This window comes from Ambystoma mexicanum, chromosome 10 (assembly GCF_040938575.1).
Source record: "Ambystoma mexicanum isolate Mex_15411 chromosome 10, UKY_AmexF1_1, whole genome shotgun sequence".
NCBI classification, from domain to species: domain Eukaryota; kingdom Metazoa; phylum Chordata; class Amphibia; order Caudata; family Ambystomatidae; genus Ambystoma; species Ambystoma mexicanum.
The window spans coordinates 1,026,640,438-1,026,658,307 of record NC_090932.1 but is presented as its reverse complement, the minus strand read 5'-3'; the positions used below and the strand labels follow the sequence as shown (position 1 = coordinate 1,026,658,307).

The 17,870-nt window shown below is 48.5% G+C and overlaps 1 protein-coding gene across 1 annotated transcript in view; it reads right to left on the bottom strand.

Moving 5' to 3' along the window:
- The window catches only part of RNPEPL1 (arginyl aminopeptidase like 1), a 422,807-nt gene that overhangs the window by 272,782 nt on the left and 132,155 nt on the right, over positions 1-17,870 (bottom strand). Inside the window, exon 5 of the mRNA XM_069618841.1 lies at positions 10,453-10,688. Within this exon, the coding sequence (XP_069474942.1) occupies positions 10,453-10,688 (236 nt within the window). The remainder of the gene's footprint in view (positions 1-10,452; positions 10,689-17,870) is intronic.

Below are 17,870 nucleotides of genomic sequence, written 5' to 3'. Positions count from 1 at the left end.
GCAGTCAGGCCCTTTCTCTCCAAAGAGAACTGCACTAACATAGCCAGAGCCATCACTGGATCTAGGCTTGACTATTGTAATGTACTCTTCCTAGGTACATCCAACAAAAACCTAGAGAGGTTACAAATCATTCAGAATAGCGCTCTCCGGGCAGCCCAAGGCATTGCCAAACGAGAACACATCTCGGAAGCCAGAAAACGAGCACACTGGCTCCCAATAAAAGAAAGGATCATCTTCAAAACGCTGACACTGACTCACAAGTGCTTTCACCTTACTGCCCCCGACTACCTCTCCCAAAGGATCCACCCCGTCTCTACTACGAGGCCAACCAGATCACCATATACTAACATGCTTTCTGTGCCATTAGTAAAAAAAGCCAGAGCTGGCGGCTCCAGCTTCCCATATCTCGCACCCACTCACTGGAACGCCCTACCTCCTATAATCCGAGGTGAGGCCTCCCTTTGCACCTTCCGCAAATCCATAAAAACCATCTTATTCACATAAGATTCCTCGCACCAGCTGAATACATCTCCTATGTTCCAGTGCATAAACTGTTTGTAATAACCAACTGTACCAACCAAAACAGCAGCTCTATGCCTGTTGAATACATAATGTACTGATGAATGCTTCTTTGCCTGTAACTAAGCTCTTGCAAGTAACAGCGCCTCAATGCCCATGGGTTACTTGCGCGCTATATAAATTTAAATAAATAAAATAAATAAATAAACTAAGACGGGAAGTACAAAGGACATCTGATTCATATAAGGGTTTGGGCTTTGACGCCATTTCTGACATTCCGCATTCGGAATCATCTAATAGCTGGTACTCTGATATGCGTACTGTGGGAAAGAATGTGATGAATGAAAGCTGTTCAGTGTGTGCACTCATTGGGCATGCGTCAGGGGCGACTAAGGTTTTAGTTGCATGCCCAGTCCCAATTATAGAGGCACAATGCCTGGTACATCTTGCACTATGTAGGATAAAGGACACATTCCAGGCACAAAGCGTGCAGTTGAGGAGCATCGATCTAGACCCAGCACCATGCAATGGCAGTACAAAATACAGCAAGTGTCTACAAGCACCATATTTTCCTTGGGAGGACACTCGCATGTCAACAAATGGCAGGGTATATCAGTGACATGCCCGGCAGACAGACAAATCTGATCCGAGTACAGCAAAGAAATAATAAACCAAGTAGAGACTGTGTGCGCAAATACGGTCCCAATACATCACAAGGCTGACATGGATTGTGACAATGGAGAAGCCAGTGTGAATACATAGAGACTGACTATGGACTTTGTTTTAGCAATGAAGGAACAGTTCCTGTTGGCGCAAACACACAGTACAACCACACTCTTGTAATCCCTGATATGATGAAAGGTACGGCAGCAGTGATGGATTACTGCTGGGTTTGTGGCCGACAAGCCTACTTGCACCTCCCATCACCCTGGAGGGACAAATGTTCACTGGCCACCCTGCACTCAGTACTATTAGTAATCCTGGATGAACACCTGAAGGGGAAAAAGAATTGCCCGTCAAGGTGCCAACAACCCGGGAGGATAGCTCAGCAGCAATGTGCTCACCTTGGAAACAAGACGACACAAAGCAACTGTTTGATCCCCGAAACCGCGCTTAGAAACCACTTGTTAGGGAGAATTCTCATAAATGGCTGGTGTTCCTTAACTAAAGAGTCCCCCGGCAGCTTTGCTGGATTTCTAGGATTTAATTTTTTCACCTGGTAAGAGTGAGCCTTTTTCCCCACTCTTACATGTGTTTTGCTGTGTGTATTTTCTCTGTTTGTGATCTTGGGCACTGGAGCCTCACCTACTCCATGTGCACCACTTTTTGTGTGTGTTACACAGCACCTTCAGTGCAGTGACACAGGTTTGTCTTTGAGACTTTCCACTGACTCAATTTTCTGGGGCTGACTACTGTCACCCAGAAACAGGTAAAGTTGCCATTAACTTTAGTCACTTTAAACCACAGACCCAGTATGTCCCATCTTGCATGGAGTATTGGAAAGGGTTAACTCTTATTCCTTTTTGTCTGTGCCTCGTGGAGCTTTGTTTCGCTCCCTTAACATTAAGACTTGGCTGGTGGCAGTGGTATCTACCCTAACTTTTCTACCGTGATTATACTATATAAATGTGGTATTGTTCCAGGCTATTATATTAGCCTCAAACATAAACCCGCTTGACCAAATACTTTTTATTTTGGGTCCGGCTGGTTTTATTAGCCATTTCTTTTTGTTAAAGTCCTTCTTGTGTTTTACTCTGCGCGCCAAACCGGGCATAATTCCTTTGTTCGCTGTCTTTTCGCGGGCTTCAGCACAGAATCCCTCCTTAAGGTGCCTGATAGTCTAGGTAGGCAGGATGAATGTGAGGGAGGGATCTTCGGACCCCTGAAGGCAGGTAACCCAAGTCACACTCTTGTCTGATTGGCTAAGGGGACTGGCCCTGCCAGGCCAGCCACCCTGCTGTGGGATTGACAGCCAGGCTGTATGAATGGGGGAAACTGCATAAAAAGCAGGTCTCTGGGACTGGAAAGACAGTCGCCACCGGAACGAAAGAACCAACTAGGAAATGGAAGAAGAGGACCCCTACCACGACTGAACCACCCGGTGAAGCCCTGCTGCAGGTCCGAATCTCCAAATCCGACAACAGAAGATCCTCCAGGAAAACTTCTTCCCTGGAGCTGGTGGGACCAACCAGTTCGCCCAAACTACAAGCCAGGACCCCTCCTCTGGTCGAATTCGCTGTACAGAGCTACAGTGGGCTGGATAGCCAAGAAGGTCGGACCCTGCTTGGGTTTTAAGGAGCGCACCTTTTATTCGTAGTTTGGCGCTGCTGCTGGTTTCTTCCCTGGGTAGTGCAGGACCCTCCAGTCTTTCTACTTCTGATCAGTCCGACAGTCGCTTCAGGAACCGTGAGCCTGTAGGAAGTACCAGGAACATCTGCCTCAGCTACAGCCCCCCCTCGCTACAGCCCCCTCTCCGTTTTAAGGTACTGTGCAAATCCGGTTGTGCGTTTCGCTCAGCCACTGTGAAAGTGTGTGAAATCTTTCTCCAATCCGAGGGCTTGTCCTGCTCTTCTCTTTGAACTAACTTTTCTACCAACCAACCTCGTCCGGAATCTGTGCCACAAACTTTACCGCGAACTACCCTGAACTGTGTGATCTTGAGCAAAAGACTTTTGACCCATTGACCTAAGCCTTTTCTATCTGATCTCCTCACTGTAGTCTCTCTTGTTCAATTGCCCCGAGTACTTACCTGTTCGTGTTACCTAATTTCTAATAACTTTGTCTTTCCCTCCCTTTTAAATTGCTGGAGTGCCATTTTGCTCACACTTCATTTTGTGAACTTAACTTGTCTGGAATTTAAGGGAAGTGGTGTGGTGTATTTATGTGATTTTTAACTTGCTTAGAATAGTGAAATGTTGCACAAATGTTGAGTAAGGAACAAGTTACTTACCTGTAACTGTTGTTCTCCAGCATGGGTCTGGCATGGATTCACATGCTCATGAATATTCCCCGTCAGGCTGGGAATCCTCGGTAAAGAAAAAATCAGTATCAGTTTCGTTTCTGATCCGTCTTTCCTAGTAACCAATCACTGGTCTCTGGGTCATACTGCCCCCAGCCAATGACTGCCCTCTCTCTGAGCCTCGCCCCTGGCAGCCATCCTCAGATGTGGTAGCACGTAAAGTGGCAGTATGACCAAGTGAAGAGCCGCCGAGGGGTAGGAGGGAGGGTTCGCAAGTTAATCCATGCCAGACCCATGCTGGAGAACAGTTACAGGTAAGTAACTTGTTCCTTCTCCAGCATGGTGTCTGGCATGGATTCACATGCTCATGAATATAAGAATACATAGCAGTACACACATGCACAACCACGGGAGGTGGCAAAGGCTCAATATTAAGCATCACAAACTCAACATTAAGCCACTCTTACCTCCTCACCAGGCCCACCTTCAGGCGAACAGGTTGCGCAGCACTGCTTGGCCAACTTTGGACCCCTCCCTGGAATCCCGGTCGACGCAGTAGAATCTCGTGAAGGTGTGAGTTGACCTCCACGTAGCAGCCCTGCAGATGTCCAGCAGGGGCACACCAGACAAGAACGCCGTGGTAGCAGCGATCGCACTGGTCGAATGAGTTTTCGGACGGCCGGGCAATGGTCGATTTGCCAACCGGTGACAGTGCATGATGCAGCCGGAGAGCCATCTGGAAATGGAAGCCTTCGAGAGGGACTTCCCTTGATTCACAGGTCCAAAGTTCACAAACAGCTGTGACGTCTTCCGAAAACTCTTCGTGCGGTCCACATAGAACTTCAGTGCTCTAGCTACATCCAGCGAGTGCAAAGTCCTCTCGGCCGGCGACAGGAAGAAAACTGGTAACACCAAGGACTCGTTGAGGTGGAAGTCCGACGGCACCTTGGGCATTAAGGAGGGGTGCATCCTCAGCACCACCCTTGTCTCGTGAAAAGTCAAGTATGGAGGCTTGCAGGATAGGGCCTGGATCTCTCCCACTCGAGATGGCCGTCCTGTAGTTCTGGTGTATCGGGAAATCGCTGCCAGGTGTATCTTGATGGAAGCATGCGCTAGTCCCGCCTTGGCCAGCGACAGTAGGTACGGTAGCACCTGAGGGGGCCGTAATCCATAGAGGGTTAATCTTCTGTGCACGGCACCAGACAGAGAACCTCTTCCACTTGTGTCCGTAGCACGAGAGTTGAGGACGCCCTGGCCATTGCAAGAACCTCCTTGCAGTCTGCCGGGATATCGTACCCCCCAAACTCTAGTGCTGCAGGAGCCAGGCCTGCAAGTTGAGCGACTCCGGGTCGTGATGAAGGATGGCGCCTCCCTCTCTGGAGAGAAGATCTGCGTCCATCGAAAGTTTGACTTGTGGGGACGCTGACAAGTCCAGAAGGTCCGGGAACCAGATCTGTCTCGGCCATGCAGGTGCAACGAGTATCATCCTGCACCGGGACCTCTTGAAGCGGGGTCTGAAAGTCTGTGCCCACCGCGAGATGCGAGCGGGTGCCCCACCACCGGATTGCTTGACGGAACACTTCGTTGAGCGAGATCCTGTTCTCGAAGCTGCCCGCCGCTTGCATCCAACGGGCGTCGAAGAACTCCTGTAGGGGACGCATCCGAAGCCTGCACAGGCGCACCAGATAGATGCACAAGGACATCATTCTGAGAAGGGACTTGATGGACCTCACCCTGGCCACCTCTGTGGCCAACAGACGTTGCACCTTGCCCAGGATGGCCTTCGCTCTTTCCTCCGACGGCAAGGCCAATCGCGCTACTGCGTTGAGCTTGGCTCCCAGAAACAGTGTGACCTGCGACGGGAACAGGTGGGATTTGGGGAAGTTGGAGAATCCCAGGTCCGTGAGCAGCCGGACGGTCTTTGCTGTGTTTTCGACGGCGAGTTCCCTTGTCCTTGCTCGGATGAGCCAGGCGCCCAGGTAGGGGTAGACGTAAATCCCCTGCAGGCGCAGCCGCGCCGCCACCAGTGCTAGGCACTTGGTGAATACCCTTGGCGCCGACTTCAATCCGAATAGGAGGGCCTTGAACTGGTAGTGCCGTCCTTGGACTACAAACCTGAGAAACTTTCGGTGACCTTTTAGAATGGGGATGTGAAAGTGCGCATCCTCCAAATCCAACGCCTTCTTCCAGCTGTCCCAGCACGTGCTGGAGGGTGACCATCGGGAACTTCTGTGCCTTGATGTATTTGTTTGGTCGACGCAGGTCCAGGATGGGACGCCATCCTCCAGTCTTCTTTCCGACGAGGAAGTATCTCGAGTATACTCCGGAACCTCCTTGGGATGAGCTCAATGGCTCCTTTCTTGAGCATCGCCCTTACCTCTAACAGCAGAGGAGGGACGTGGTTTTCCTTCCTGGCCACGGGAGGAATGCGAGGACACTACTTTAGAAATTCGAGCGTGTGCCCGCGGGCCAGGGCAAGCAGCACCCATCGGTCGGTGGAGATGGACTCCCACGCGCTGACGAACTTCGTCAGCCGGCCTCCCACCGAGGTGCTCCGGTGGGGGCCCGACACAACGGCTGGTTCAATCTTGCTTGGAAGCGTCCTCCCTGGCGACGACAGCGAGACCCACCTGACTTGCCTCGTCCCGTGTAGGCTTCCTGCGATGAGGAGCGGGCTGCCTGACGGTACATCGAGGAACCGCAGCCGAATCCTTTGGAGGCCCCTTGCTTGCCTCCGGAGTTCCGAAAGGGCAGCCATCGTCGCTGCAGAACTCCCAAAGCCCGAGCCGTCTGTCGGTCTTGATGGCCTGCAGTGACTCATCCACTGTCTTTCCAAACAGATTGTTCCCGTCAAAGAGCATGTCCAAAACCTTGGCTTGCACGTCTTGGCGGAAAACACTGTTGCCCAACTGGCGGAAACCGGTGTCGGCAAGGTTGTGGCTACCGTTATGGCGTGGCCTGACGCCACCTCACCTTCCTCTAGGATCGCCAGTGCCTCTGCCCTCTTGTCGTCCGGTAGGAAGTCCAACAGGGGGGTGATCTTGTACCACAACTCCCTGTCGTAGCGGGTGTTGGCCGCCTTAATCGTCGTCGCTGCCGCGATGACTCGTCGTCCCATGGCATCCAGTTTCTTTTCCTCGCCGTCCGGTGGGGAAGTAGAAGTTGAGGCCAACGCCCCGCTTTCTTCTTAGCTGCCGCCGAGACAACCAAATCCGGGGTCGGTTGTGCCCTAAGGCACAAGGGGGCGGCCTCGGGGACCCGGTACTACTTCTCATACCAATCCCTCTTGGCAGGTGTCGTGGACGGGTTCTTCAGAAGAACAAGTCCCTTGTCCCAGATGTCATCCAGCAACAGCACCGCAAGGACCGTCTTCCTTTTGGCCTTGCGGCGTTGGTAGAGGAATCCTTCCTTCTTTTGTTCTTCGGGGCAGAGCTGGAAAAGCTCAGATGCCCTGGCAATCATGGCGTGGAAGAAGCCAATTTCGTCGGGCGGGGAGGCCCGAGGAGGTGGTGGTGGGAGGTCCGTCCCGTCGTCAACACCGTCGTCATCCGTCCCACGTCGTGGCCGTGTCTGTTCCCGTGTCATCCCCAGGGATGGGAGAAAAGGAGACAACGGCTGAGAAGGCCGTGAGGGCTGGAAGGGTGGGGGTGGATGAGCTCTCCTCCTCTTGTTAGGAGGGCTTCCCGACGGGTCCGGTTCCGCTGGGTCATCCGTTGGGGGTAGGGGCAATCTCGTCCTTCTCACCGTGCATAAGGTTTGGCTTGCCATCAAAATGGCCACTGAATTGTCTTGTGGCTCGGGTTGCGACGGGCGTGTTGGTTGCTCCTCCTCCACGGGAGCCTCGTCAGCGCCACCGTCACTTTCTGCGTCCCCCTAGTCGGGATTCTTCCCGTGGGACGGGGCCACCCCAAACTTCCTGTTGAGGCCCTCCACGACTTCCACCAACTCCTCCTCGGAGGCTGTGTCCCTAACGGCCACCGCCCCCCCCCTCTTTTTCCACCAGGGTCTTCACGGGGGTCTTCTCGATGGGCTGAAAAGAGGATTTCCCTCTGCGGTGGCAGGGTAACTCTGGGCCCGAGGTCGCCTCCACTGGTGTAGCCTCCACAGGCTTAGCCAGGGCCGTTACGACTACCTCGGTAGAGGCCTTAGCCGGGTGAATCAAGGCCTTCACCACCTTGGGTGCGCTTGAGGCCTTCACCTTGCGGGGAGGGTCACCGCCTCGCTCCCCCTCAGCTGGTTCCTTCGAGATCGACTGGGGCCTCTCCAGAGGCTTAGCCGGGTTCTCAGACTTTCTCTTCCCCGAGCCAGAGCGTTGGCTCGTGGTTGATGGCGCCACTATAACTGTGTAGTAAAGGCTTGTACCAAAGGTGAAATTGTACTGTCACTTGTAGTCTTAATTGTGTGTAGTGTTCCCAAAGGGTACTGCATATGATTCTGCCCAACACCTCTGGGCATTAAGTGCATTATAAATACGCAACTAAGATATTCCCGTAACAGCGCGTCGATGCCCCCGGGCTGTTTGAGCGCTTTAAAAATGCAAAAAAATAAAATGAATAACAACCACTCCAGCACCTAAAGAAGCAGAGAGAGACTTGCAGATCACACAAGAATTCCGTATGCTGCAAGAAAAATAACTATTTCAAGAGCTGAAAATAAAAAAATAAAAAAAAGAATCTAACTAGATTTCAAAAGACTCTTCCAACCTGCTCATAGGGCTATCCGACGAGTATCGACGTTTTAGCTCAGCAGAGACTTTTTCATCTTTTTTGGCTCCTGGGGTACAAGCAGCTGTTGCACTTTTGTAGAGAATGGGTCATTATCCCACATCATCAAGGCAGTGCACAATCTAAGTGTTCAAATGAAGAAAGAAGGTGGAGTTCAGAACATGGATTGGCTATTGCTTGCCTTTGACTGGGTCCTGTCATGGCTGGGGACAGCAGTAAAAATACTGGTGCCAGTTATGTTGTTCTTGGTTCTTTTCTGCACGTGCCAATTCAGTCTCCGATGTTGTGTCAATGTAGTACCTAGTAGTGCAAAGATGATATCAATTGGGGGTTGTAATGCACCTCGTCATACAATAAACAGCGAAACTGATACTTTTGGGGTTTTAGGTAGGTCAGATGGGGATGAGTTTGTTACAGTAGAAGTAACAAAAGGGGAATGTTGGGAAGGAATAGGGTCCTCCCGAACCCCCATGTGTTTTAGAGTTAGGCAAGACATCTTTAAGGCACTATAACGGACTGGGGGATGAGGGGCACTGGGAAGGCTCGCTCATGCAAGCATAATCGCATACACAGACATAGGCGAGCACTGAAAAAGGTAGTTATGGTCTATATATAAGGCGCAATTAACTATAAGTTGACAGATTTGTAATGTTAAATCCCAGGCATTTTAAAAGCTTAGTGCTGTAGAGGAGTCAAACTACCCCTCCTCTCCAGAAGGAATGCGGCCTGACGGATCTAAATAGACCATAGGCTTAATGGGTAGTGTTCTTCACTATGGCCAGTATGAACTGACTCACCAGGTGTCCACTGTCCCTCAAAGGTCCTTGCGGGTTAAAAATAATATTCACATTTTTTGTACAGCAAACTGCATTTAGAGATAAAAATGATGCGTGTAAATTGTGGAGGAAACTACAGGATCCAGATAATGTGAGCATGACGAGTGCAATATTGATAGAATTAATGAAACATGTTTATGCATGGATAACAAAGTTTAGTTTTCCTTAAGCTACGCTTCAAGGATTGTAAAAGTCTGCAGAGGTGCAGTGTGTTTTTGCATAGTTAGAAAATGTAGAACAGCATGCCCTGACAAAACTGCTGACAACGAGGAAAGGCTGCTTTGGAGCATCCCTATTATGGAAAAAGGACGGATTTGGCTGCAGTCATGATCCAGCTCCAGTGACATCACCATGGCAAGCCAGGACCTATATAAACCCCGGATTGAAACCACTTTGGCAGGAAGGAAAGGGACAGGAGAAGAAGAACGTTCAGGCAGCAGAGTTTAGTTTAGTTTATTTATAGAGCGCGTCCGAACCCTCAGGTAGCTGGACGCATAATCATGTGGACAACATAGTTATTTATCGTTGCGCGCAGCAAAAAGAAAGAGTACATACATTCAATGGTACAGTATGTGGCATGAGATAAATACAGTAGATATAGGACCTGGTTACATGGTGGTACGTTACAGGTAAGTTAAGGCATACAGTTGAAATTGGTAGAGTGAAGCGTCCTGGAGGTGGGTAAGTAGCAGAGTGTTGGGCAGAGAGCCAGGATTTCACCATGGCTCTGAATGGCCAGAAGGAAGCTTCTGATCTGATTGCAAGCGGGAGTGTGTTCCAGCATTGTGCTACGAGAACTGGGAAGCTGGAACCTCCTGCTGTTTTTATATTGAAATGGGGGACCTCGAGTTGGTGCAAATATGGAGTTCTGGTGGGTCTGGTAGTGCTGTGTCTAGAGAATTTGTCTGAGAGGTAGCGCGGGGCAGTCAGTGACAGACACTTGTGTGCAATTACAAGAGTTCTTAGCTTGATTCTGTCTCGGATTGGGAGCCAGTGGACATCTTTGCTGGCAAGAGTCCTCTGCTACCATCATTTGTAAGATTAAACTAGTCATCCTTACATGATCGCCTTTAGCCTCATTTACCTAGCGGGGTGCATTTATTCTGGTGTGACCGTAATTAGGGACACCCTTACACTCGCATAGTACTGCCAAAGGAAAGATCTGATATTACTGCCTGATGTGAGGGGGAACTTGAAGGCAAAAATACATTACCAGGTGCAAACTAGTATACGTTACAAAAAGATGTTTTTGAATGAAAATGGATTTTTACTTGCCTACAAAAATACTCTGGTTAGAAATGGTTATTCCTTTTTTACTTCATAAAAACATTTCACTCCCCTCTTCAGGAATAAATAAATCACAAATGCAGACATGATCTACTTCTGGTGCTTCCACTTCTTGCAGGGTACTCACCATACGTTTCAGTGGTGATCCGGCGCTGTGCATATGTAGCCAGACCTTCACTCAGCCACATCTCCTCCCACGTGGCATTGGTAACAGCATTGCCGAACCAGCTGTGGGCAATCTCATGAATGACATCGATAATGAGAAACTCATCACTCTCCAGGATTGATGAAATGATGAATGTCAGGCAGGGGTTCTCCATGGCAACAATAGGAAAGGATGGGGGCAGAAAAACAATGTCATATCTATGAAAGAGCACAAGGAAAAGGAAGTCAGATCCTGTGATTTTCAAGAAAACAAAGAAGGTTGTTTGAAAGGCAAAAAGCAATAGCTTAATCTTTAACATGCCCCCCGCCCCCACAACCCCAGACAGAATGTTTTCGTGCACAGTTAAGGCAGTGTTTGTATCACCCTCTGTTGAGGACGCAACAACAACCAACTCAAGGGGGAAGGCTGACAAAGGAAGACACCAAACTTCTCAAACTTGGATGACGTGGCCAGAGCGACAAGGCTCAACTCTCAGGAAGGGGCAGTAGGTCGACACAGAGGTACAATTAGTCCACACAAATCTAGAAAATATACCACACTGAAATGCTGAAAAATAAACACTTTTATTAAATTAATGAATATGCCATCAGTTTAAATAAGTACTTTAAACATGAATACACAGTATAAAAAGATGCCATGTATATTATTAACAAAATAGGGCTCTCCTCACCCCGATGCCTATATGCAAATCTTTTCCAAGGGAAAACACCCAACATAAAATAACAGGGTGTGGGGAGAACCAGGATAACATAAAACCCAAAAAGTAGGTAAGTACCATGTAGCCTGCACAACTGATGGCAGTGTCCAAAAGATGCATCTCAACCCTAGTGCATGTGAAGGACCCTACATCGGGTGACAAGCACCTAACACATATGGCAGGGTATGGATTAAAAAAGTGTTCGGTAGATATTTCATTTTTATGCCTAATCCCCTTCCCCTGTGAGAGCACCAACACTTTTTGATGGACTCTTATCAGTCGCCTGAAAAAGTGGGAGACTGTTGCACTCACTCAATTTACTCTGTATATGGGCACCCTTGTTGATTACTTTTGTACTTTATTTTATGGAGTCATGTTTTCCGGGGGGGGCAGGGGAGGGAGGGGTTAGCTCAGGAGAAACGTGCTCACCTTGGAAGGAAGACGACATGGAGCACCACAGGTTCGATCCCCAGCTCCACGCTTAGAAACCTCTGGGTATGAAACGTGTTATAAATAACCTATCATATCATGTTCTCCTCCATATTTTGTAAGGCATCTTTAATTTACTTCTGTAGCACATATCACCTTTTGTGCAGTGCTACTGGGAGTCCCTTGGGCTTTCCTTTGTATTTATTTTCCTTGTCGGAAAACACATGTTCCCAAGGGTAGAGGGATACTCCCCTCCCCCGCCCCATCTCTTCTACATTTTACATTGTGAGATCAGCACACCCCAATTTATGTGGAATGCTGAGAGGTTACTAGTATCCCCTTTCTCACTGCTCCTGTAACATTTCTGTTACAGTGACAAGCATACCTGGATGGCTAATGGCAGTGGACTGGTTCCAACGTGTTATTTTCACCTGTGGGTGTTCACAGCCCCGGTCATACAAAGAAGGGTCACCATTGACCCAAAATGGGGGCTTCTTTCTTTGTTCGCTTTTTCTTGTATGCTTGTCCATTCTTGGTCCTTCCTCTGCTGTGTTAGGGAGAATTGTCTTATAAGGCTAATTTCCCAAATCTAGTGAGTCCCCCAGCAGCTTTGCTGGATTTTTGGGGTTTGTTTTTTTCTCCTGCTAAGAGTGAGACTCTTTTCCTCCCACTATTAGGCATGATTTGAGGTAGGTCTTTGTGTGCTTATGGGCTATGGTTTTTTTTTGTGATTGTGTTACACAGCACCCTCAGTGCAGTAACACAGGGGTGTCATAGTGACCCCCAAACATAGACTCCATACCCTGGGACGGACTACTGTCTCCCAGGGCATGTAAAGTCACCATTGACTTTACTAGTCCAAAATTGTGAACAGAACCAGTACAAACCATCTTATTGTGGAAGTACTGGAAGGGGTTAATTCGATTGCCCCTGTGTATGTTTCTAAGGGGGCACTGTCCAGTCCCCCCTTGTCGAGTTTCTGGCTGGTGGCAGTGGTTACCACGCAAAATATTCCACCGGAATATTTCCTATGGGATTTTCCCATTGATTTTAAACGCACCACTTTTTGGTGCAATGTTAAAGATACCGCCGGTTTATTTATTTAATATTAAATCACCGGTTGGGTCTTTTTGCCAGAACTCTTTTCTAAAATGCCATTCATGTCAGTCTCCAACTCCAACCAAGGTCGGGCCCTTTGTTCCACTTTTTTTGGCGGGCTTCTCCACAGAAGCCCTCCAACTGGTGCCACTCTGTCTGGGTTCCACAGGATGTGTGGGTGGGGGAATTGGCACCTTGGACTGCGTTGCCTTAGCAAACCAAGTCGCACTCTGTTGTGATTGGCACAGTGGTGAGCCGCCCGGCTCACCACTTATGTTTGAGTGACAGCTAGGCTGTTCAATGGGGGTTTTTCTGCATAAAAGCAGGGCTTTTGGGACTGGAACTTCAGAAGTCGCCACAGGACCTAAGAAATCCAAAGCAGGAAGAAGCTGAGCCATCTGCAACGACGACACTACCGGCAGAAGCCTCCAACATACCGCTGGTTTATTTATTAACTTTACTCCGGTAGGTTTTATTTGCCAGAACTTTGATAAAACTTCTCTCGAGTCTTACTCCATTTTCCTAACCCAGGCCTCAAATACAAAACAAGCACGAACCTCCAGAGGCACATGGTGCCCAAGCACCCCATCGAGCGAGATTACGCGAGCCCAATTGGTCAACCCAGGATGAAGATGCCAACTAACCGATACCACTAACAATTTCATCCTCTGCATACACCTGTCAAACTCCAAACCAAACACAATCACAAACCTACAGCACAACAAACCGCACAAACCTCACCACACTGCAACAACAAAACAAACGCACATAGACTCGCACATCAGTACACAACGACTACCAGCCGCATACACCCCAGGCCCAGCCGACGGACCCACCGGGCTGAGGCTGCTAACAGTACGTCACTGCTCTCTTGCACTTTTCCAGCCTCCACCCACTAACTCACCCGCCCTCCCTCTTTCAGAGCTGCCAGAGCACCAGGGGACCACTCCAGTGGTGATAGTGCGCGGTACAAATGTCCTTTAACATTAACATACAACTTTAAATCATTTAAAAAAGCAATTACTGCAATTCTTATAGCTGTCGTTTGACCACAATAAATCATCCACCACATACTTTGTTAAGCTTTTAAAATTCCGAAATACCCCTTTAAAATGCTGTTCGCATTTCTGTCTCAACATTGGGCACTTATCATGTGTCTAAGGGTCTCTGGTTGATCAACATTCTCGCAAAACCGACAAATTCTCTTTCACTAACATAAATCTCTGTCTAGGTTGAAGATCTTTGGTTGGCCATAGATTCAATCTTAGACGCATGAATTGTTCTCTGTGAATGGGGATGGAGATTTAAGCAAATACAATTCACAAAGGCCAACCTTTTTATGCAAAAATGGATTGTTAGGAAAGTCACAATATGTGAGGCATTTCTCTTGTAATACACAAATCGTATTGAAATAATTTGGTTTTTGCTGTTCCGGTTTGCGAGAAGATCATCCAGAGAAACATCAGCAGCAGCCATAGCATTTATAACAAGGCCACGCTTTTGGCATATAAACACGTCATTGGACTCAAAAAGGAAGTTAGATAGTGTACTTATTAGCTTCCTGGAGTTCAATGCCAAAATACATCTCCAAAAAAGGGCCATAACCTTCCACAAGTATCTAGCATACAAAGATATCAGGCCTAATTCTGTCCTAATCCAGGCAATGGGAATACATAAAGGTCGACACAAAATTCGTTTCCAGAATTTACCTTCAAATCGAGCCCATATATTCTTAGAGATGACCAATTTCGTCTCTGATCCATATAAAAGGACTGTGGTCAACTTTTGTTTGAAATAGGTTACAGTCATGTGATGGAAAACCTGCCGTATTTTGCCTGAATGATTGTTGCTTGCGATAGCATAGTATTTAGTTTACTACCAAAGCTCAGTAAGTAGTCTATGTTGTTTGCTCCAGACACAACTACCCCTAGAGATATATGGGATACTTTACTCACCGTAATCGCATTTCTGATGCTTGTATCTGCTTAGATTCACATGCTGTGCACAGGCCGACATCTAGTGGAAGCTGCGGAGTAGTACAGTTTGTTTTTCGAAACTCAAAAATGGGCGTCAACACAGGGCGTGCCAGTAATACTATCCCTAGTGCGACGTCCACTGTACCCATGATCCCTCACGCATCTAGGACCCTCAGATTGTATTTTTCCTGACATGAGGTAGCATGAGGAGTAGCGCGAGTACAGATGATCCAAGCAGATAGAAGATAGATAAGATAAGACTACAAGCATCCATGCGCCTTCTCTCAGAGGGGAGGAAGGGTGGGTCGCATGTGAATCCATGCAGATACAAGCATCAGAAATACGATTACAGTGAGTAATGTATCCCTTCTGAGGCTTGTGGAATCTGCTTAGATCACATGCTGTGCATAGATTAGCGAGCAGTGTTAGAAGGAGGTGGGATTTGAGAAGGGTCATGAGCAAATAAATGTCTTAGAACCGCTTGTCCCACTTGAGTATCTGTCTTGGAATGGGTGTCAATGCAGTAGTGCTGAGTAAAAGTGTGAATAGAGCTCCAAGTAGCTGCTTTGCAAATGGTGTCAAGGGGAACATTTGCAATGAAAGCCAGAGTGGCCTCAATACCTCTTGTCGAGTGGGCTCTGGGCGTAAAAGGCAAAGTTTTGTCAGAAAGAGAGTAACACAACTGGATACAGTTGACAATCCACTTGGAGATGGCACCCTTAGAGACGCGATCTCCATCTTTGCCTGTGGCTATGGAGACAAACAGTTGATCTGTCTTTCTAACGGTCTGGTCTTGTTTACGTAATAAAGGACCGCCCTACGCACATCTGGGTGTGTAGTTTAACCTCAGCCGAGCTTTGTGGGTTTTGGAAGAAAGCCGGAAGCTCGATGGACTGGTTTACATGGAATTTAGAAATAAACTTAGGTGAGAACCTAGGGTGTGCCCGTAAAACCAGCTTATCCTTATGAATAGTAAAGAAAGGATCCTGCACTGGCAGAGCCTGAATTTCACTGACCCTTCTTATGGATGTAATGGCTACTAAGAAGGCAGTCTTATAGGTCAGGTGTTTGAGACTTGTCTTATGCATGGGCTCGAATGGGGGGCCCATGAGTTTAGATAGCACCACGTTCAGGTCCCATCCTGGTGGTGGGTTAGATATAGGAGGATGAAGCCTCTTTACTCCTTCCATGAAGGCTTTACCCACGGGTACCTTCCACCATGACACCTTGCTATGTGAGGTTGTGTATGCTGACAGTGCTGCTAGGTGTACCTTTAGTGAGTTGTAAACCAACCCTGCGTCCAGCAGGTGGAGCATGTACATCACGATAGTGGAAGGAGTGCAATCAACTGGGTTGATTTTGTTTATACTGGCACCAGATAACGAATCTCTTCCATTTGTCGAAGTAGCAATGCCTCGTGTTCGGTTTCCTAGACTCTTTTAGGATGTCCATACACCTCTGTGGTAAATTGAGATGTCCAAACTCTGACCTCAGGAGCCATGATGCTAGGTTCATGGAGTTGGGTTGAGGATGCACCTTCTGACCTTGGTGCTGGGACAAAAGGTTGTCCCAGCACGCGAGTTTGATGGGATCGCACACCGAGAGTCTGCGTAGGTGTGGAAACCATGGCTGCCTCGCCCACATGGGAGCAACTAGGACGAGCGTCATCGACTCTCTGTTCATCTTGTTCACCACCTTCCTGATGAGGAGTTGGTGGAAAAGCGTACGCAAACATCCCTGACCAGTTCATCCACAGGGCGTTCCCCAGGGAGTCTGGTTGGGGAAACCTGGATGCGAATCCTGGGCACTGTCTGTTTTCGCTTGTGGCAAATAGGTCTATAGTGGGGAAACCCCACTGAGAGAAGAGATCTTCTACGATTTCTCTGTGTAGACACCATTCGTGTTCCTCCAGAAGGGGTTCTCTGCTCAAAGCGTCCGCTAGAGAATTGAGATCCCCTGGAACATGTTGAGATGACAGAAAGATGTTCCATCTGAGTGCCCATATCCAAATTTTCTGGGCAAGTCTGGACAGATTTGGCGACTGAGTCCCTCCTTGCTTGTTCAGGTAGAACATGGCTGTAGTGCTGTCCGTCCGGATCTGCACCGACAGGTTCAGTAGGTGGGGCTCGAACGCTTGAAGTGCTCTGAAAACTGCCAGAAGCTCTAGCAGGTTGATGTGATTCTTGGCCACTGTGTCAGACCAGAGACCCTGAGCTGTGTGGTGGAGATGGTGAGATCCCCATCCTGTCAGGCATGCGTCCGTCGTGACTACCGTATCTCGGGATCGTAAAAGGGTTTCCCCTTGGATAGATTGTCTCTTGTCCACCAGTGGAGGCTTTGTACGAGTGTTGGCGAAACGACCACTAGATCGTCCCACTGACCACTTGCCTGAGACCACAGTTTCGCCAACCATTCTTGCATGGGACGCATGCGCAGGCGCGCGTGGGCGACCAGGTAAATACATGACGCCATCATGCCCAGCAAACGCATTGCTTTGCGTACTGTTATCTGGCGACCGGTTTGATATTGTGGAATTTGCAGTAGTATATTCCGAATTCTTTCCTCTGAAGGAAAAGCCAACCCCTCTTGAGTATTTAGAACAGCTCCTAGGAACTGCTTGGAGGTGCTGGGCACCAGACTTGATTTTTTCTCGTTTATGGAGAAGCCCAATTCGAAGAGGAGGTTGATAGTTCTTTGAATGTTTGCCCTGCAAATTACAGGGGTCTCTCCCGTGATGAGCCAGTCGTCCAGATAAGAGTACACTGGGATTGCCTCCCTGCGTAGGTGTGCCACCGCCAGTACCTTGTTGAATACCCTTGGAGCCGAGGCTATCCCAAAGGGCAGCACCTTGAACTGGTAGTGCTGACTGTCCACCTTGAAGCGAAGATATTTTCTGTGCGCTGGGAACATGGAAATATGAAAATAGGCATCTTTCATATCCAATGTGGCCATGTAATCCCCCTTTTTTAGGAGGGGAGTTACCTCTTGTAGAGTAGTCATGTGAAATTTTTGGGGCTCGACATACTTGTTTGCAGGCCGTAAATCCAATACTGGGCGCATTGTCAGATCTTTTTTTGGCACAAGGAAGTAAGTTGAATAAATACCCTTGTTTACCTGGTGTCCCGGGACGAGTTCTATCGCGTCATTTGCAAGAAGAATTTCGATCTCTTCGAGTAGGA